Raw genomic sequence first — 21488 nt, 5'->3', positions numbered from 1 at the left:
CAAACAGAGCCAGCCTTATTTACTAGGCCAGGGGTCTCCAACCTTGGCACTGTGAACTTTAAGTCCCAGAATTTCTCAGCCAAGAATTCTGGGAGTTGAAGTCCATAAGTCTTAAAGTTGCTAAGGTTGAAAACGCCTGTATTGGACAGAATGAAACAGCTGCCCCAAACACCTGATTTGATGCTATTGGAAGATTTAATCATCCAAAAGGGCAATACAGTGTTCCCTCGATTTTCGTGGGTTCAAACTTCGCGAAAAGTCTATACCACGGTTTTTCAAAAACATTAATTAAAAAATACTTCGCAGGTTTTTCCCCTATACCACGGTTTTTCCCGCCCGATGACGTCATATGTCATTGCCAAACTTTCATCTGCCTTTAATAAATATTTTTAAAATAAACTTTAATAAATAAACACGGTGAGTAATAATCTAAATGGTTGCTAAGGGAATGGGAAATTGCAATTTAGGGGTTTAAAGTGTTAAGGGAAGGTTTGTGATACTGTTCATAACCAAAAATAGTGTATTTACTTCCGCATCTCTACTTCACGGAAATCCGACTTTCGCGGGCGGTCTCGGAACGCATCCCCCGCGAAAATTGAGGGAACACTGTATTGTTGGTTTGCTTCTACTAATTACGTTGAGTTTAGATTTTCTGCCTTGGGTACAAAGGTTTCTTCATTTTCTTGTATACAATTCTGCATATTGCAGATTGCATTGATGTGTTTTGACATACAATAAATTTTAATGTTGTTAAGACCCCAAGCTGTACTCACACTTGTTTTAAGAGAAAGCTCCAGTGCACAATTTTAAGAGCCATGTGTTGGGTACTGATATCATTATAAGGTATAAAACTAAGAAAATATTTCTTTTTTGCACCTCTAGGTCATGTTCGGTACCCCCTGGAACCAGCAAGGAACAGCTTTTCTATGCCAAAAAGCTTTATGACTCAGCTTTCCATCCTGACTCAGGGGAAAAAATGAATTTAATAGGGAGAATGTCGTTTCAAGTCCCTGGAGGAATGGCTATCACAGGCTGCATGCTGCAATTTTACAGGTAAGAAGAGACTTTTTTTCCCCCCCTGAGATTCATTGTTGTCTTTTCTCCTTCATTCTTCACCCAGTTGTCTCATAGACTCTGCTTTATACAATATACACTGTTCAGTCGGGCTCTCTGGTAGACTCCTCCCAAAAATTCACAGGTACAAATTTCAGACACACACACGTTTGAAAATTCAAAACAATGTTCTTTATAATGAAAATTCACTTAAACTAAGCCCTCTTTTGGTATAGCAAAGAGCACTCGTCTCCAAACAAACTGGTCCCTTATCAGTTCTGTGATACTTAGCTTGCAGCTGTGAGGCAATTCACAGTCCTTCTTTCACAAAGTGAAACACACTTTGCTCTGGTTTAGTTTCAAAGCGGGGAAAAATCAGCACACAAAAGGTCAAAGTCCCTAAAGCAGTCACGAAACACAATGATCAGATAATCCTCCACAATGGCCAAACCCACAGGGCTGCTATTTATAGCAGCCTCACTAATTACCACAGCCCCACCCAACCACAGGTGGCCTCATTTTCTTTGATAATAATCTCTCAGTTGTTGCTGCCTATGCATCGCTCTCCGCATGCGTGGCTGTTTCATTAACTCTTGTTCTGAATCCAAGGAGGAGCTAGATAATTGATCTCCTTCTGAGCTGTCTGCCACACTCTCCTCCTCCCTGTCACTCATGTCTTCTTGGTCAGAGGAGCCTTCATCAGCAGATTCCACCGGGGGCAAAACAAGCCTGCAGCATGTGGATGTCTCCCCCACATCCACAGTCCTTGGGCAGGAGCTGGGCCAGAGCTAATCACAACATACACGGACAATCTTTGTATCCTTATCCTACACTGTTGCATTAATGCTGAGATTTAAGCAAGTATTGTATATTTTAGAACAAAATTTCTCAACAGTTGATATTAATATCAATTAAGAAAGGCTTGTGGGATAGTCCAAAAAGAAGCTGCATTTTGGGGTAAGACAGCGGGGTCCCAGATTGGAATAAACAGTCTGTGCAGATTAAATTTGGGGAGATTGGGGAGAAAATAAAATCAGGTATTAATCCTAGTCCAGGATGCTTTAATATGGATTCCTGCACTTAGCAGAGGCTTGATTTTGATGGCATGATTGGACGTTTTTTATTTCATATGCAAAACGAAATAATCCATGTATTATTTAGCAAGATGCATAAACTATAATTGTGTGTGGGGTTTGGGGGGGAAACCACACACATAATCATAGTTTATACATCCTGCTAAATAATACATGGATTATTTGTTTTTGCATATTAATTAAATATGACTTTATCTATAGTTTCTAGTTTATTTCCCTAGAAAGCAAAAAAAAAAAAAACTATATTACTGCTTGGCACATTTCTCCAAACTGATACTATTTTAGATACAGGTAGTGTATCCATTGTTTTACTAATAAATAAATACATCACAGAACGTATCTTCATAATTTGAGGCATACAAAGCAGTTATATCTGGTGGGTTAATTACCACAGGGCATAGTCCTTCACAGCGTAACAGCAGGCTACATTTCTTAAACCAGGAAACTTAGTTTGTTTCATCCAGCTGAGATATCTGGGATAATCTAGTTGACTGTAATTGTACCATTATTAATTCAACAATACAACTTTAACAGTCTTATTATACAAACAGAATATTCTCAGTACTCACTGTCAATATCTCACTGGCAGCACCTTGCTGGGCCCATAACCAGTGTTAAGGAGTCTGCAGAACTCAAGAACATGCAGAGGAAAAAGTAGGATTCCAGCAGATATAAAGGAGATATGAGTAATTATTCAATCATACAAGACAGATATATTAAAGTGTATAAAATAGTGTTTATATTTAGAAATAGCACAGTCAGGTTAAACAGTCAATATCTCTCAATACAATAATAATATTACAAGCCTGCTTTGTTTTACATATCAGACATTCATTACAGCTTACAAATACATCAAACTATCATCAAACACACAAAGCTTATTACTCAGCAGAAAGAACAAAGAGCAGAGAGAGAGAATCATGCTTTCTGCTTCCCTCTTATGGCAATTTGCAACACTACCTCTTAAAGCCATAGTTAATACAAATATATATGTCAATACAAATAAATCTTTATTGTTAGCTTGTTTATATATTGCAAACTCAACTGTATTATACATAGTACTAACACAAACCACAAAGAAATGCTCAAGCTTTTGGCCAGAGTAGAAAGAAAGTCAATCCAGAAAATGGCAATGGTATATCTCTTAATTGTTGCCAGGGACCCTATATATCTAAAAACACCACCTCCGTGTAATAGGTTTTTAATGGTAAAGAATTACAAAGGCTAAAATTGATACAGGAAATTATATGATAAATGAAATGTTGAGACTGCATAGCTTTTCAACTAGGACACCGACACAATCTACTTAGTCAATCTCACAAAGTGGAGCCATAGTTTGTTCCCCAGTGGTTTGCAGTTGCTCACTATACCCATTAGCCTTTGTTTACATAAGCCAATAAAGCTTATATTTATCATACTAGCTAGCTTCACCTGACATGCTTGGCCACAAATTGCCACTTTTTAGCCTTGCATGTTGTAAGAATCCAGCTGTCAACTGTAGCCTCCCCCCCCTCCTGCTTCTATAACTCTGTTATATCTTTTGTTCCAATTGTTATTTTGTTATTCTTTTTCTTCAGCTATTTTTTTCATCTTTACTAACATGGAACTTTGTGCTTTGTTTAACTAGGATCCTTTTGACTGTTCTGCTTGCAATTTATTAGACAGTTTTTGATTATGATGTAGGTTTTTTTTATAATAAATATTTATAATAATAATACAGTGTTCCCTTGATTTTCGCGGGGGATGCGTTCCGAGACCGCCCGCGAAAGTCGAATTTCCGCAAAGTAGAGATGCGGAAGTAGATACGCGGAAGTAGATACATTATTTTTGGCTATGAACAGTATCACAAGCCTTCCCTTAACACTTTAAACCCCTAAACTGCGATTTCTCATTCCCTTAGCAACCATTTAGATTATTACTCACCATGTTTATTTATTAAAGTTTATTTTAAAAAAAATTATTAAAGGCGGACAAAAGTTTGGCGATGACATATGATGTCATCGGGTGGGAAAAACTGTGGTATGGGGGAAAAACCCACAAAGTATTTTTTTAATTAATATTTTTGAAAAATCGTGGTATAGCCGTTTCGCGAAGTTCGAACCCGCAAAAATCGAGGGACCACTGTAATAACATCAGTGTTTGATTAAGGCTACTACATGGGTCCAGAAGAGATAACACTTGTTCAGCTATCTACCTGCTTGAATCTATGCTAGGTTTTTTTTTTCCTTTACAGAACCGTCCCGGCTGTGGTGTTTTGGCAGTGGGTAAATCAATCTTTTAACGCCATTGTGAATTACACCAACCGGAATGCAGCTAGCCCCATCTCGGTCAAGTAAGTGTCTCTTCTTCAGGATTATCTGATAGCATAGAGTTTTCATCCAATGCTCCTTATGATCCAATTAGCTGACTTTGCTTTAGATTTAATGTGCAGCACTCTCTGGAATCATTGCTATGGGGAAATACTTCCTTGGGGTGTAGACAGTGTGGATATATAGCCAAATTTTGCTAGCTATTGTACTTCGTGTAGTATTTCCTGGTCTGGTTTCTGGTAGAAATTTAGCAATGACAAATAACTCTTATTAAATGCACCATTTCATGAATAAAGAAACTCCATTTATTTCTCTGCTCTCCTGTAATTCAGACACATTCCATACAGGCACTCGGTCCCTTATCTTTCTTAGCTGTATTTCTCACATTCCTTCTCCTGCTCCACTTAACAAGATTTATTTTCCTAACAGCATGATTTTGAAAAACAGCAGAACTGACTGTTAACAACACAGAATACTTTTGCTTACTTTAGCACGGCAAAAACACATCCATTTTCCCTTCGGCAACGTTGAAAGTCCACTCTTCTTCTCCATTGACCCCCTGACGTGCCAAATGCATCACTACAGTATTTAACCCATTCCTCTCCTTAATATCTTCTTCCAGACCTCTGTTCTCTACGTTTTTGGGCCCTTCTCAATTTAGGATTAACCCAGCGAGCGTCTGATTCTCCCTTGCTAGATCCTGAACTCATAGCCCCATCCTGTGGCTGGCCTCCCAGCTGTTCTACTACCTATAAACACCCCCCCCCACTAATTCATAAACACTATCTGAATCCGAGTCCTCAATATCTTCATCATCCTCCAACTGATCAGGAGTATGTATAGTGGTACCTCATCTTATGAACGCCTCTTCTAACAAACTTTTCAAGATACGAATCCAGTGTTTAAGATTTTTTTGCCTCTTCTTCCGAACTATTTTCACCTCACGAACCCAAGCAGCTGCTGCTGGGATGAAGGGGTTTCTTTTTTCCCCCTTTTTTGAAGAAAGAAAAGGGAGGGGTAAAGATTTTGAATGCTTGCAAAAGCACTGAAACTGTGTCTTTTTAAGAAAGAAAAGGGAAGGGCAGCTTGGAGGAGTAAAGATTTTGCATGCTTGCAAAGGCACTGAAATGGTGTCTTTTGAAAAAAGAAAAGGGAGGGGCGCCCCCCTTGCCTTCCTTCCTTCCCACTCACCCTTTAGCCTAGCCTTGCTTCTTCCACCCGCCCCCTTTAGCTGCTCCTCCCTGCCCTCTGTTCGCCTTCCTTCTAAAGTTTGGGATTTTCCTGAAGGATTTGCACGCATTATTTGCTTTTACATTGATTCCTATGGGAAACATTGTTTCATCTTACGCACTTTTCACCTTACGAACCTCCTCCTGGAACCAATTAAGTTCGTATGATGAGGTACCACTGTACAACATTTCCAGACCTGATTTTAAGGAATAGAAAATGGTCAGCCATTGATAAGGGACAATTGAGATAGATCAACTTTTGCTACTTCTGTATGTAGCTTTTGTGGTTTATTCAACTCAGAACTTTATTTCTGAGTATCAGCTGGAGTGGGGTAAGTGTGGGGTGGAACTTGAAATGGGGACCTAACTATATAAAGGATGTTATGCTCAGCCTAATAGTTACCTGTGACTTCATGGATTAGAAAGAGTCTGGCACATCTGTAGCTCACAAACACATTTAGTTCTTTTAAGAAAATTAGTCTTGAAGGGTGATGCCAGATTTCTCTTGATTTTGCGCTATCATAGGCTAACCTATTACATTGTCTACTTCGACCATGGCCATTCTTTATTTCCTGGGTATGTCACAGAACTAGATGTGTAAATCGTATGTATCTCTTTATATCACAGACCTTTCATGAGAAGCCACAAGTCCATACAGAAAAAGTTTTTCTTGTTTAAGGAGAAGAGTATAAGGGCTGTGATTACATTTGACTTTAAAAATGCATGTGAATGATGGGACTCTATTACACAACTGCAGTTTTGAAATGACTAATGCCACAACTCGTATTATTTTATATCCCTTTGGATAATTCAGGCAAATTGGAGTGGCTTATTTCACCGCTACCAGCACTGCCTTGGCAACTGCTGTGGGACTCAACCTTTACACTAAGGTACAACTCTAAAATGCTACTAATTTTAACCACAAGGGGGCAGCTGGCCCTAGAATGAGACCAGGTATCCCTGGCCTCTTCTCATAGGTCAGGGGTACCCAAACCTGGCAACTTTAAGACTTGTGGACTTCAGCTCCCAGAATTCTGGCTGGAGAATTCTGGGTGTTGAAGTCCACAAATCTTAAAGTTGCCAAGTTTGGGCACCCTTGCTGTAGGAACTTAGACCTGTAAGGAACATAATTCTCTTCTTCAAAATCCTTGAGGCTTCTAGTTCGGAGGGGTGGAATATCTTCTATCTCTGAAAGTTATTTTTCCTTTATATATATTCCATCTTTCTTCCATCTTTCTTCCTCACTTCACCACTGCAATATATATTCCATCTTTCTTCCTCACTTCACCACTGCAAAGATTGTAAGCAAGATGCGTTTTTTAGGCTAAGCACCACCCTTGTCCTTTACATTTATTTATTTATTTATTTATTTGATTGATTGATTGATTGATTGATTTATCTTTTTAAAAATATTTTTTATTGAAAAATATACTTTAAAAACACTTATACTTTAAAAAAATTATTTATTAGATTTCTGTGCCGCCCTTCTCGAGGCGACTCAGGGCGGCGTACAATATTATAAATGCAACAATACATACAAGAAATCTAAATTGCTTTAAAAGAATTATACAAATTACTAAAAGTGTTAAAAAACCCATATACAGTCATACACATTCATCCAATTCATTCATAATATCGGTTGGAGCCAATCTCATAACTCACATCCCCCATGCCCGCTGGCAGAGGTGGGTCTTCAGAGCTTTACAAAAGACCAGGAGGGAGGGGTGGTATGTCTCTCTGGAAGGAGTTCGTTCCAGAGGGCGGGGCTGCCATAGAGAAGGCTCTTCCCCTAGGTCCCACCCACCGGACGAGATTGTCTGGCTGACGGGACCTGGAGAAGGACAAATCTGTCGGACCGAAGCGGCTGCTGGGATGCATGAGGGACATGCCCTTCATGGCACCGGACGAGATTATCTCAGGGACCGCCTTCTGCTGCACGAATCCCAGCGACCAGTTAGGTCCCACAGAGTGGATCTTCTCCGGGTCCCGTCAACTAAAGAATGTCGCTTGGCGGGACCCAGGGGAAGAGCCTTCTCTATGGCGGCCCCGGCACTCTGGAACCAACTCCCCCCAGAGATTAGAATTGCCCCCACCCTCCTTGCCTTTCGTAAGTTGCTTAAAACCCACCTCTGCCGTCAGGCATGGGGGAATTGAGACCCTCTTCCCCCTAGGCCTTTACAATTCTATGCATGGTATGTATGTATGTATGTTTGGTTTTTTATATTAATGAGGGGGTTTTTTGGTTTTTTTTAAATTGTTTCTAACATCAGACTATTATTGTACACTGCTTTATTGTTGCTGTTAGCCGCCCCGAGTCTCCGGAGAGGGGCGGCATACAAATCCAATCAATCAATCAATCAATAGTAATGAAAGGCATCTAAATTTAATTTTATTTAACTTGCATTTTCATTTCATTTCAGGTTGTTAAAGGTTGTTTTTCACTTGTGTACCAATTTTCTCTTGTATATTAAACAACAACAACAACACACACACACACACAGAAACACAGTTTGTTGAGGACTTTAATTGATGGGGTTCTGGAGGATTAAACCATGACATTGAGAGGATGTGTGTATTCCTGTATCCTTGGAACTGCAGGTTGCCCACTTTGTTCTAAGAGACAAATTTTATGTGGGATTACAAGAGTTTATGCCAGTGCAATAGAAACCCACATTGCCCGTGGCCTCCATAGTCCAGCTACTCGGTTCTTTTCCTCTTTTCTTGTAAAGGTTAATCCTGCTCCTCATTGCTTTATCTTCCTCCATGCAGAGAGCACCATCCCTTGTGGCACGTTGGGTCCCATTCGCAGCGGTCGCTGCTGCCAACTGCGTGAATATCCCCTTGATGAGGCAACAGTAAGTCTCTTGGTGAAATCCCAGCAGAAGAGGGAGAGGGATGAAAGAATAACATGATGAAGGAGGTTTTTTCTTACATATAATGCACAGAAGTCAGCTTTGGTTTACTAAGACTCTTTATCAGAAGAATAAAAGCACTTATTTTTATTAAATTTGTATGCCGCCCCTCTCCGTAGACTCGGGGCGGCTCACAACAGTAATAGAAAAACAATGTACAATACAAATCTAATAATTAAAAACTAAAAACCCATAATTTAAAAAACATGCACACAACATACCATACATAAACAGTATAGGCCTGGGGAAGTTATCTCAGTTCCCCAAAGCCTGACGGCAGAGGTGGGTTTTAAACTTGCGTGAGGATGGGGATAACTGTATTTTTTGCTGTGCACAGTGGTCCCTCGATTTTCACTGGTTCGAACTTTGCGAAACGTCTATACCACGGTTTTTCAAAAATATTAATTAAAAAATACTTTGCGGTTTTTTTCCCTATACCACGGTTTTTCCCGCCCGATGACATCATACGTCATCGCTAAACTTTCGTCCACCTTTAATAATTTTTTTTTTTAATAAGGTTTAATAAATAAACATGGTGAGTAATAATATAAATGGTTGCTAAGGGAATGAGAAATTGCAGTTTAGGGGTTTAAAGTGTTAAGGGAAGGCTTGTGATACTGTTCATAGCCAAAAATAGTTTTTTTACTTCCGCATCTCTACTTCGCGAAAATTCGACTTTTGCGGGCGGTCTTGGAACGCATCCCCCACGAAAATCGAGGGAACACTGTAATAACAACTATTAGTCTTATAACTGCCTTTCGAAATTACCATTGATAGCAGAAACGGGTAGCCAGATAACTATGTTTTTACTTCTACACTAGAACCTCGACGTACGAGCTGCTCTATATACGAGCATTTCGAGATGCGAGCTAGGAGGGGAGAGATATTTCTGTTCTACTTACGAGCCCAAATTCGGGATACGAGCGCTCACCACCTGTCCCTGTCAGCGGCCCAGCCACCTTCACCCGCCGTGCGTCCCTCCGGAGGAGCCCCATCCTGGACGGAGCGGCCTGAGGGGGCCGGTGCGGCGCCGCCTCCGCCTCCTTCTGCGCCCCGCCCCCGCTCGGCAATCGGCCCGGCGGCTTTGCTGGCGTTCCAGGCGGGCCGCCCGGCATGAGCACCGGTTTCGTGCCTCTCAGGCCGGGCAGACAAGAGGTGCGGCGCTCCCACGGGGAAAGGAGAAGGCGGCGGCTCAAGCCCTTCCCCGTGCGCCCCTCCGGAAGAGCCCCTCCGGAGGAGCCCCTCTGGCGGTTGTCCGGGCGGGTGAAGGTGGCTGGGCCGCTGACAGGGACAGGACAGGCGGTGAGTGCTCGGAGGGGGCACAGCCCGGAGCGAGACTTGGCCTCCGCTGCGGCTGCTGCCCGTCTGCTTCTCTCTCCCTCCTTCCCCGTGGTGCTTGGCGAACGGAGAGGCGGTCGCCTCGCCTGCCGCCCCGCTTTGCTTCCCTCCCTCCCTCCCTCCGCAGCCTTTGTGTTTTTGGCTGGGGGGGGGAGCAGGATGATCTTCCTGACTGCATGGCATCCTGCATGCAGGATGACATGCATGGCAAAGGGGCGGGGAGGATCGGGAGGCTCAAGCCTCCTTTGGTGGTGGCGGCCGGTTTCGTATTTTTGGGTTTGCACACATTAATCGCTTTTCCATTGATTCCTATGGGAAACAATGTTTCGTCATACGAGCTTTTCAACTTACAAGCCTCCTTCCCGCACCAATTAAATTTGTAAGTCGAGGTACTACTGTACTTTGCTTCTATATCATTGGTCATTATTCCATCTCAGTCATTAGGTTTGAGCCACTAAAACCATTAAATGGACAAAAGTGAGCCATTAAAATCAAAACAAGAGTTTTGTGTGCTAAACCCCCCAAAAAAGATATACAGTATTTTTCAGAGTATAAGATGCATCTTTCCCTCCTCCCAAAAAAGGTGAAAATCTGGGGGTGACATACTCTGAATGTAACCCTGCTCATCCTCTCAAACGGAGGTTTCAGTGGCTGAAAAAGGGAGCTTCAAGCCTCTGAAATAGCTTCAGACTCTGAAATGGAGCTTCAGAAAAAAAGCCTCTAAAATGGAGGTTTCAGAAGCAGGGGGGAAAAAACAAGGAACAGACCTCACAACCAATGAACCCATTGCTAAAATTCACCTCTGGAAACAGCTCATTGGGGTATTCCAGGAGACCAATGCACCCGCCAATCAGCTTTTTTCTTATTTTCCTCCCCCAAAATTAAAGGGCCACCCTGAGTCTACGGAGAGGGGCGGCATACAAATCTAAATAATAATAATAATAATAATAATAATAATAATTAAATAATAAATAATAATCTTATAGTCTAAAAAATACAGTATGTCGCCTCTAATTAGTCCTCTAATTAGCATGCACCCAACATCTTCATGGTCCACAATATAATCCAAACGCCAAGAACCAATACTCTTGTAGAAAAAAGATGGACCACAGATTTCTACATTATTTGTTGTTTTTATACTTCATTTCTTGTCATGTACATTTGGCTTTTAAGAAAATATTAGAATGTACTGTCCTGCATTCATTGCTTGACTTGACAAAGATATTTAATGACTTGACCTGGCAATCAAGTCAAAAATAGCATCTATGCAACTCTCCCCTATTTTCCCTATTTTCATTTATTTCCTAACAGAAGGAAATAAACTTGAAAATTTTAATAATCCAATACCAATTTTGTAGTACAGTATTTCTTCTCCAACTAGCTAGCTGTTGCACCTTCCTCTTGCAAGTGGAATTAGATTTACCAACTACATATACATTACAGTGTTTCCTCAATTTTCACGGAGGATGCGTTCCGAGGCCGCCCGCGAAAGTCGAATTTCTGCAAAGTAGAAATGCAGAAGTAAATACACCATTTTTGGCTATGGACAGTATCACAAGCCATCCCTTAAAACTTTAAACCCCTAAATTACCATTTCCCATTCCATTAACAACCATTTACTCACCATTATTACTGGTACTCACCATTGAATAAGGCACTTTGTGATTCTGATATTTATAAACATAATTATTTATTAACAATAATTATTATTTTTGTTATTTATTTGCAAAAAATATTAGTTTGGCGATAATGTGTGACATCATCGGGTGGGAAAAACCGTGAAGTATTTTTTGATTAATATTTTTTGAAAAAGCCGTGGTATAGTCTATTCGGGAAGTTCGAACCTGCGAAAATCGAGAGAACACTGTATATGCACACAGCTAGCTATATCAATAAAAGCAACCAACTAAACATTTAAACCATATTCTAGCCACCAAAATAGGCACCCTTTTATTGTGCCTATGTGCCGATGCCTTCTTAAAAGCAGGTTAAAGACAAATAGCGGGTTGAGTTATATAATAAATTCAGTCCTATTATCATTTTAACCTCTATCTCCAAAATCTTTTTTGACACAAAAGCAGACTTTAGATCGTAATGTAATCCTCTTTGCCTTCTATTTCCGTCTTTCCATTTTTAACCCTCTTTTCAATTTGTAACTTGATTTTAGCACTACTTTCATTCTTTTTGCCTTGTGGCTCCCTTACCTCACCAGCCTAAAAGGTCAGGCGCTGGAACAAAGTAGTAAATTAAATAATTTTCTCTCTCCATAGTGACACCAATCCCAATTGGGCCACTATTTATTTTTCTGCCCTCCAAAGCAGGAGCGTGATGGCTTACTGGACTCTGGTGATAGTTGGAAAAACCTCAGAAATGTCATTCATGGTCATGATGTTCCTTTTCTTAGGGCTGAATTAATTGCTATGGAGAATGATTGAATCAGTCAATTGTGGTCCAAATAAAAGCAGCATATTTTAATCTTTTGTTCTTGCCCTGGCTAACTTATGATAATTTGCTCCCAGCCTGATGACCTTTGGCTTACAGAAGCTGCTGCACTGTCAACATTTTGTTGATGTCATCCTTACCCGTGCAGCTGCAATTTATTAAAAATTCCATGACATCACAGTAACCTAGCCAATGGCTTTAGGAGTATTTGTAGGGAACTGGCTGCGATCCAGTTTTTGCCTCTTGCATAATCTGTAAGATAAGATAAACACTGGGTCACTTTGATAATTAGGGCACGAGTGATTTGGGGACAGATGGAAAAATCTATTCTGCTAGATTCAATTGTCACCTATCTTTTTATAACTTGATATAGAAAAGGTTAATTAAATGATGCTTTTCTCCATAACTGCCTTTTCATTTTGTGTACAATCAGGAACAGTTAATACGGTAAGAGAGAAAATGTTTAATGTATTATTAAAGTGATAGATCTATAATACACCAAAAATGAGAATGTAACAATGCTAAACGATATGAATAACTGCATGAAATATTCTTTGAAAAAGGAAAATAAATAAGAACTTGATAGCCAAGAGAGAAAGGGAGCTTTCTCTCCTATTTTTAACCAAGTGAATTTTTGTATGTTTTTGTACTTTTTCTTTTCTTTTCTTTTTCTTTCTTCCCTTTCTTTGTTTGTTGTAGCCATGTTGTTTTCTTTGATTCATATGCACATTTGTAAATACAAGGCTTGTTTACTTTGATTTTAACTAATAAAATATTTTTTTTAAAATTTAATACATTTTTATTGAAAAACCAAAAAAGAGAGAAAATAATTGAAGATTAGTCTGCATATTCAGATTTTTTTTTTTTTTAATTAGACATAATAAAACATAGCATAGAGATGTCCCTATTAACCTGTCCAGAAAACATAATGAAGGAAGCACAAAGTCCCATATAAAAACCTTACAGTTCGATATTATGAAAGCAACATGATACTTTCTAAATCTTCTGTTTAAAATTGCAGCCATTTGACCAGATGTAGATTATTTAAATATTAAGTACCGTAGTTGTAAAGTTGGTAATTGATCAATATTGAAGAATATTTCTCAAAGCACTTCCTTAATAGGTTCCCATTTATTTATTTATTATTTAGATTTGTATGCCGCCCCTTTCCGCGGACTCGGGGCGGCTCACAGCAAGATACAACAAATCGTAACAAATCCAAATAAATTTAAAATATTTAAAAAAGTTTAAAAAGAACCCCATTTACTAACAAACACACACACAAACATACCATGCATAAATTGTACATGCCCGGGGGGAGGTGTTTCAGTTCCTCCATGCCTGACGGCAAAGGTGGGTTTTAAGGAGTTTACGGAAGGCAGGGAGAGTAGGGGCAGTTCTAATCTCCATACTTACGTCCTTACCCAGCAGCTTCTCTTACATCTCAGCTAGCCAAAATTTCACATTATAAAACCTGTCTTTCCCAGGTTGGGAGATGCTGTTATTCTTGGGGTTACAGCTTGGCCTGTTTTTTGACTGGCAGGAAATCTTACCAAATCTTGGTGCTTTTCCCCCACAACTGACTAACTATATTAGCATCTTTATTAAAAACTCCATGCCATCATAGTGTGTCCCATATTGGACTTTACTGTAGAATGACTAATCAGACAGTAACCATGAGATTAATCATGACGCTAATACAGAACAAGCCCAGTGAGACTAGAATGGGTTTGAGTGTTATAGCAGTGCAATTTTGGCACTCCACTAATTAGCTATTTGAACTTGTGGGCCAGCTATAACCCACCTTTGTCGTCAGGCATGGGGGAACTGAGATATCTCCTCCGGGCCTATACAATTTATGTATGGTATGTTTGTACGTATGTCTGTTTAATAATGGGGCTTTTAAAATATTTTAAATTGTAAATTATTAGATTTGTTATGAACTGTTTTATTGTGCTGTGAGCCACCCCGAGTCTACGGAGAGGGGCGTCATACAATTAATTAATTAATTAATTAATTAATTAATTAATTAATAAGTGTTTACAACAGGCATCCATGGGACAACCATGGACCATACAGGGTGGGATTGTAGAGCATTTGGAAAATGGAAAAAGGATATAGAAAAACACATTTTTACTAGCTTGCTCTGGTTTAAGATCATTCATAAACAGTTTATGTCTCAGTTGAAAAAAATCCCATGATGGACTTATATTGATGGATACTTTTAAAAAACACAATTTGTTGCCTTCATTTTACCCAGTTTTTATTTGGACATTAAAATTACTATTTGGAGTTCCTGAATAAATAAATCCTCAGAATTTTTGGTAATAATTAGGAATACGGACCTCTAGGAGGCAGCAGTGTACCATCATTGGTTTCACATTCTCAGTAACTCAACTGTGTGGACTTTTCTTGCAATGTAATTGTTCTTAGGCAGATGGAGCTTTGAAATCCTGCAAATATTTTTTTTTTACTTAGTCTGTTTAGAAGGCAGCTGCTTAACTTAGGACAAGCCATTCTTTCCCAGCCCTCTTCATCTCATAGATGAGTTGTACTGGATTGAAAAGGAGTGTTTGCATTTAGTATGCTTCATTATTTATGTATTTATTCATTCATTCATTCATTTATTTATTTATCTATTTATTTGTTGGATTTGTATGCCGCCCCTCTCCGTAGACTCAAGGCGGCTAACAACAACAATAAAAACCAGCATGTAAATCCAATACTAAAACAACTAAAAAACCCTTATTGTAAAACTAGTCATACATACAAGCAAACATACCATGCATAAATTGTAAAGGCCTAGGGGGAAAGAGTATCTCAGTTCCCCCATGCCAGATGGCAGAGGTGGGTTTTAAGGAGCTTACGAAAGGCGAGGAGGGTGGGGGCAATTCTAATCTCCGGGGGGAGTTGGTTCCAGAGGGCCGGGGCCGCCACAGAGAAGGCTCTTCCCCTGGGCCCCGCCAAACGACATTGTTTAGTTGACGGGACCTGGAGAAGGCCAACTCTGTGGGACCTAACTGGTCGCTGGGATTCGTGCAGCTGAAGGCGGTCCCTGAGATTATCTGGTCCGGTGCCATGAAGGGCTTTATAGGTTATAACCAACACTTTGAATTGTGACCGGAAACTGATTGGCAACCAATGCAGACTGCGGAGTGTTGGTGTTATATGGGCATTTTTGGGAAAGGCCATGATTGCTCTCGCAGCTGCATTCTGCACGATCTGAAGTTTCCGAACACTTTTCAATAGTACAAAAATTAATAGTACAAAAAAACTCCACAATATCTAGCTGGTTGATCTTAATGTCTAAAGTCATATGTTTGTGTCTGCATTAGGGAACTCATTAATGGGATCACAGTGACAGATGAAAATGACAATACTTTGGGAAAGTCCAGGGTAAGTACTGTTATCTTGGGGATTTGAGATCCAGGAATTGGTTTATTATTATTCTTTTTATAAACAAGAACATTTAGAGTCACCTTCTCGATAGTATATGCCTGACTGCCTAAGGAGAGCCTTATATGCTGATACATCAAATCACAGCAAGTGTTAGCTGTTGAATTGGGGGGAAGGTGTCTTGTTTTTTGGTCTCCCACAAATTCACATGATGATTATTTCAGATAAAGATGGCAAGATCAACAATTCTTAAATAGAGAGCAGCTTGTTGAGCTTTCCCATGTATACTTCTTCGGCATAATTCCCTTCCAGATGTATTTTTAATAACTCCCAGAATTCCCACTTAGTGAGAATGCTAAGAATTGTGATTAAGGTATGCGAGATTACACTAAGAGTCATGTTCCCAATCTCAGCAGCATACAGATATGTCTGTTTAAATTCCAGAATTTTCAGAATGGGTATTCTGGCTAAGATTTTCTGGAAGTTCAGAGATTTGGACATTCCTTAGGTAGTAAAAAAGATAATAATGAACTTTTGGCATTCTTGAAGAATCTTGACTATGTGTGGTGAATATTTACCATTAGCTTGTGCTACTTCCTCAAACAAAATTTTGAGAGTTCTTCATTATATCCCTTTGACAAAGAAAATTATTACCTCTGCTACCATTCAAAAAGGCAAATTTCGTATGCTTTGTAGATTTGTTAATGTTCTTTGAGATGCTTTAATATTCTACTTTGTTACCAGTATTCCAAGTAACACATCTCTCTATATATTGGAAGTTATTAACCTTTAGTACATAACCTTCTGTGCACCCTATTTTAGAGAAGTTATATCTAGTATTATTATTTATTGTTTATTTATACAGTGGCATCAGTTTTCATGGCATTTTACCGATAACCAGAGGACAGGTTCCTGCTGACAGGAATTTACAATATAAAATTTGACACAAGGGAGATAACAGAGAAAGTGGAGGCAGGGATAAAACAGGGTAAGATGTGTGATTCATAATGCAAAATTGTTAGCTTATTTATGTTTTTTTTAGTTATTGAAAGTAGAACTCTTAGAAAGACCAAAATTGCTAATGATGTTATGAAGTAGTCTATTTGTTGTTATACTTCTTGCCATTCTTCTGTCCATAAAGCAGAACTATGCTTAGATTAAAATTATGGTAAAATAAAAGTTGGTAACTCATTTAAATTGGTAAATTATGGCAAATAAAAGTTGGTGACAGATTATTATCATAGTTTATTACTATTACCATAATTAAAAGCATTATTCAAAAATAGAATTGATGGTGACAACCACTGATATAAAAGCAGGACTATCAAACCCTGGCTTTTTCGCTTCTTCTAAAATACATTCTGGTTGTTTTGGTATTTTATTTTGTAATATTGTTTTATAATCAAATACTGGTTTTAATTAAAGAATGTGCCATGATTACTTCTAGAAAGTCAGTTCCGTGCATATAAGGAGAAAAGCCAGATTTCTTGTGTGGACCAATCAGTTGTCAGATAATTTAGGATAATGGACCCGAATTAGTGATGATTAAAGGTAGAGATGCTTCAAGATTTTAGAGTAGAAAAGAAAAAGTCACAGTGATGGAAACCAATAGAGGAGTACCAGATTTAACAATATTCCTTCTTTTCTTGCTTTTATAGACACACATTTTTTTCTGTTATTTTTAAGTCACACCCTGCTATTTATTTCTCTTGCATTTCAAGTAACAGTTAACAAAAGGCCCTATGGATATTAACTTCAGCCACTTAACAAGCCTCTGGGTGAACTGATGTTTTTAGTAAAATATACAAGTTGTAGATTATGTTACCAGCCTATGCCACATGAAGCTTTCCTGTAGCGATAATAGCAATGTCACTTAAGAGTTATGACGCTTCAGAGTGCTTTATAACTCTCTCTAAGAGGTTTACAGAGTCAGCATATTGTCCCCAACAATCTGGCTCCTCATTTTACTGACCTCGGAAGGATGGAGGGCTGAATCAACCTTAAGCCAGTGAGAATCAAACTGCTGACAGTCGACAATCAGCAGAAGTAGCTTTCAGTACTGCACTCTAATCAATGCATCACCATGGCTCTTAAGGACATGACACTATTTGTTTTGGTATCTTTGGCCCAGATTTCACAGTTTATTTATTTATTTTTATTTATTTATTTATTTATTTATTTTGTCCAATGCACAATAATACACAGCAAAGGTTATAGAGGTTATACTCGAGTAAAATATATTAGAGAAAGAATAGAAGTGAAAATTTAGGAATAGAATATATCAATTAGAGAATAGAAGGATATTATGAGAGTAGTATAAGAAGAATAGAATAGAAGAATAGTAGATATGATATATGAGATAGAGAGACAATAGGACAGGAGGCACGCTAGTGCACTTATGTACGCCCCTTACTGACCTCTTAGGAATCTGGAGAGGTCAACTGTGGATAGTCTGAGGGTAAAATGTTGTGGGTTAGGGGAAGGTACTACGGAGTCCGGTAATGAATTCCATGCTTCGACAACTCGATTACTAAAGTCATATTTTTTACAGTCCAATTTGGAACGGTTAATATTAAGCTTGTATCTGTTGTGTGCTCTTGTCTTGTTGTGGTTGAAGCTGATGTAATTGTTTGCAGGCAGGACGTTGCAGCATATGATCTTGTGGGCAATACTTAGATCAGGGGTCAGGAACCTTTTTGGCTAAGAGAGCCGTAAACGCCACATATTTTGAAATATAATTCCGCGAGAGCCGTACGTATCTCCCTTTCTCTCTTTCTTTCTCTCTCTCTTTCTCTCCCCCTCTCTTTGTCTCTTTCTATCTCTTTCTCTCCCTCCCTCTATCTTTCTCTTTTTATCTCTCTCTTTCTCTTTCTCTCTCTCTCTTTCTCCCCCTTCTCTCTGAAGTGGGGAGGGCCGGGTTGGCACCAAGGGAGCTCGAGACGGGGTGCAAAAGCAAACTACTCTGCTGGCCCAGGCCCACATCGGAAGGAAGGAAGGAATGGTAAAAGGGGCGATCAAGAGAGGAATGGGTGAATGAATGGACGGAGGGTGGGAAGGAAGGAAGGAAAGAGGGAAGGGACAGGAACAGAGGAAGGGTGCAAAGAAAGCAAGGAAAGGTGTGAAAGGGGAGAGTAAGAGAAGAAGGAGTGAAAGAAGGGAATGAGGGAGGAAACAAGGGAGGAAGGAGAAGGAAAGCAAGAAATGGAGGGAGGGAAGGAAGAAAGGAAAGAAAGAAAGAAAGAAAGGGGGAAGGGACAGGAACAGAGGAAGGAAGCAAGGAAACTTATGAAAGGGGAGAGTAAGAGAGGAAGGACTGAAGGAAGGGAGGGAGGGAAGAAGGTAGGAAGGAGAAAGAAAAGAAGAAATAGAGGAAGGGAAGGTAAAAGAGAGAAAGAAAAAGAGCAAGAAAGAAAGAAAGCAAGAGAAAGAAAGAATGAAAGAGAAATAAAAATAGAGAGGGGGAATGAAAGAAATGGAAGGAGGGAAGGAAGGAGAGAAAGAAAGAGAAAGAAAGAAAGCAAGAGAAAGAAAAAAGAATGAAAGAGCAAGAGAGAAAGAGAGAAAGAAAGAAAGAAAGGCAACTTCAAAGAAAGGCTCACTGAGCATCTCTCACTCTCTCTCTCTTTCTATCCCTCTTTCTTTCTCTCTCTTCCTTTCTATCTCTCCTCTTCCTTTCTCTCTCCTCTCTCTCTCCCTCTCTTTCTACCCTCCTTTCTCTTCCTTCCTTCTCTCCCTCCCTCCCCTCCCTCCCTCCTTCCTTCCTCTCCATTTCTCTTTCCCTCCCTCTCTTTCCCTTTTCTTTCTTTTGGTCCACTTCTCTCTCTCTCCGCTTCTCCACTTGCCTCCCCCTCGCGCCTCGCCCTTCCCACCCGGCCACCCGCGCGCGCTTACCAGCAGCAGGAATTCAAGTAAGCCCAAAAGAAGCCATTGGCTCCGGGCGGCGTTCATGGCCCCCCCGAACCCCCAGCCCAGCTGGAGCTCCCTCTCGCCGCCGCCATCTCCCTGCGACTGCCTGCGGCCGCTGCATCCCCCCCCCTCCCACCAGGCCACAAAGGACATTTGCCGCCGACGCCAGTGCAGCTTCAGCTGGGCGGGGCGCTGCCGGTACTTCCCTCCTGGGGCTCCCGCTCGCAGCTGTCCCCCGGCTTCTGCTCGATGCCGCGGTTTTCGGCGCTGTCCTGCTGTGCCCCAAAGACGGAAGGCGGGAAAAAGGCGAGAAGAATGGAGCTCTCCTTCTTCCTGCCTTCCGTCTTTGGGGCCCAGCAGGACAGCGCCAAAAACCGTGGCATCGAGCAGGAGCCAGGGGACAGCTGCGAGCGGGAGCTCAGTGCTAGGAGCCCTGTCTGCGAGCCAGATACGGCCATCAAAAGAGCCATATCTGGCTCGCGAGCCATAGGTTCCCGACCCCTGACTTAGATCATGTTTAAGGTGTCGTAGTTGTAAGTTTTCTAGACCCAGGATAGTGAGTCTAGTTTCATAGGGTATTCTGTTTCGGGTGGAGGAGTGAAGGGTTCTTCTAGTGAAGTATCTTTGGACAGATGAGCTATATTCTAGGATGGGTCTGGCGAAAGTTTTGTAAGCTCCGGTAAATAGTGTGAGATTGCCAGAGCAGAAGCTACGTTGCAGACAAATCTAGTTTAGCTTCAAGCAGGCTTATGCTATTTTGTGCAAACTTAACATTTAAATATATATATATTAATTTCTACCTTTCAAGTCACCATACTGATGCCCACCAATTAGGAGTATAGTGATTGTACCTGTTTTCCCCCAAAATAAGATATCCCCTGATAATAAACCCAATCGGGCATTTGAATACATGGCAATAAGGCTAAATGCTTATTTCAGGGTTCAAAAAATATAAGATAGGGGTCTTATTTTCAGGGAAACATGGTTTGAATCCCATAATGGCCACTGATAGAAATAAAACACAGGATTAAAATGACCCTTCTGAGATGTTACCTTGGTTTCGATCGTTACAATAGTCATTATGAGGTGTTTGATGAAATCTGAACTGTTTCTTGGTTTATGGTGGGGATAATTAAATCTTGATCGTATTATTTTGTACTAATTAGTTAAAAATCAACTGTCCACGAAGTATCTTCATGCTGCTTTTATTCATTTATATGTAGCATTTGATTCAATCCTTGTATACAGAGCTCTGGATAAAGCTGATAGCCCAGTGGTTCTCAACCTTTCTAATGCCACGACCCCTTAATACAGTTCCTCGTGTTGTGGTGACCCCCAACCATAAGTCCAGTGCCAGTTCTCCCAACAGAGCTTTAAACGGATTGGCAGGAAGGTCAGAGGGACACCCCCACTGTAAACTCCTGGTTGATCGGATTGTAAAAATATGTTCCAAGGTTCCAGAATAGAAGCGTTAGTTCCTAACGCCATGGGAAATTTGTCTTTTCCTATGGTCTTAGGCGACCCCGGTGAAACGGTCATTCGCTCCCCCCCCAAGAGGTCCTGACCCCCAGGTTGAGAACCACTGTGATAGCCTCTTCTATAGAATAGATAAAAAGTCAACAACTCCTAATTTTAAGGCCGCATGGAAACACCTTAGTACAGATTAAATATGGTTATTTTAGATTTCAGTTCAAAAAGTAAATTGTATCCTAGTTTCCCTGTTTGTCCACATTTATATCTATTCTCTAGTTCAAACCTTTGACAAATTAAAACTCCATCTTCCAAGCTGCAAATAAATCTATTTCAGCT

General features: G+C 40.2%; 1 protein-coding gene across 3 annotated transcripts in view; it reads left to right on the top strand.

Annotated features, from left to right (window-relative positions):
* SFXN2 (sideroflexin 2) overlaps window positions 1–21488 on the top strand; it is a 50317-nt gene that overhangs the window by 16609 nt on the left and 12220 nt on the right. For 2 of the 3 annotated variants that reach the window (XM_070752826.1, XM_070752825.1), the window contains 5 exons: window positions 883–1053; window positions 4381–4479; window positions 6500–6575; window positions 8455–8540; window positions 15713–15773. In XM_070752826.1, the coding sequence (XP_070608927.1) occupies window positions 883–1053; window positions 4381–4479; window positions 6500–6575; window positions 8455–8540; window positions 15713–15773 (493 nt within the window). The remainder of the gene's footprint in view (window positions 1–882; window positions 1054–4380; window positions 4480–6499; window positions 6576–8454; window positions 8541–15712; window positions 15774–21488) is intronic. The other variant, XM_070752827.1, reaches the window with a different exon arrangement.

Source organism: Erythrolamprus reginae, chromosome 5 (genome assembly GCF_031021105.1).
Source record: "Erythrolamprus reginae isolate rEryReg1 chromosome 5, rEryReg1.hap1, whole genome shotgun sequence".
Lineage (NCBI taxonomy): Eukaryota > Metazoa > Chordata > Lepidosauria > Squamata > Dipsadidae > Erythrolamprus > Erythrolamprus reginae.
The sequence above is the reverse complement of the archived record's forward strand: the minus strand, read 5'-3'. Positions and strand labels throughout refer to the sequence as shown.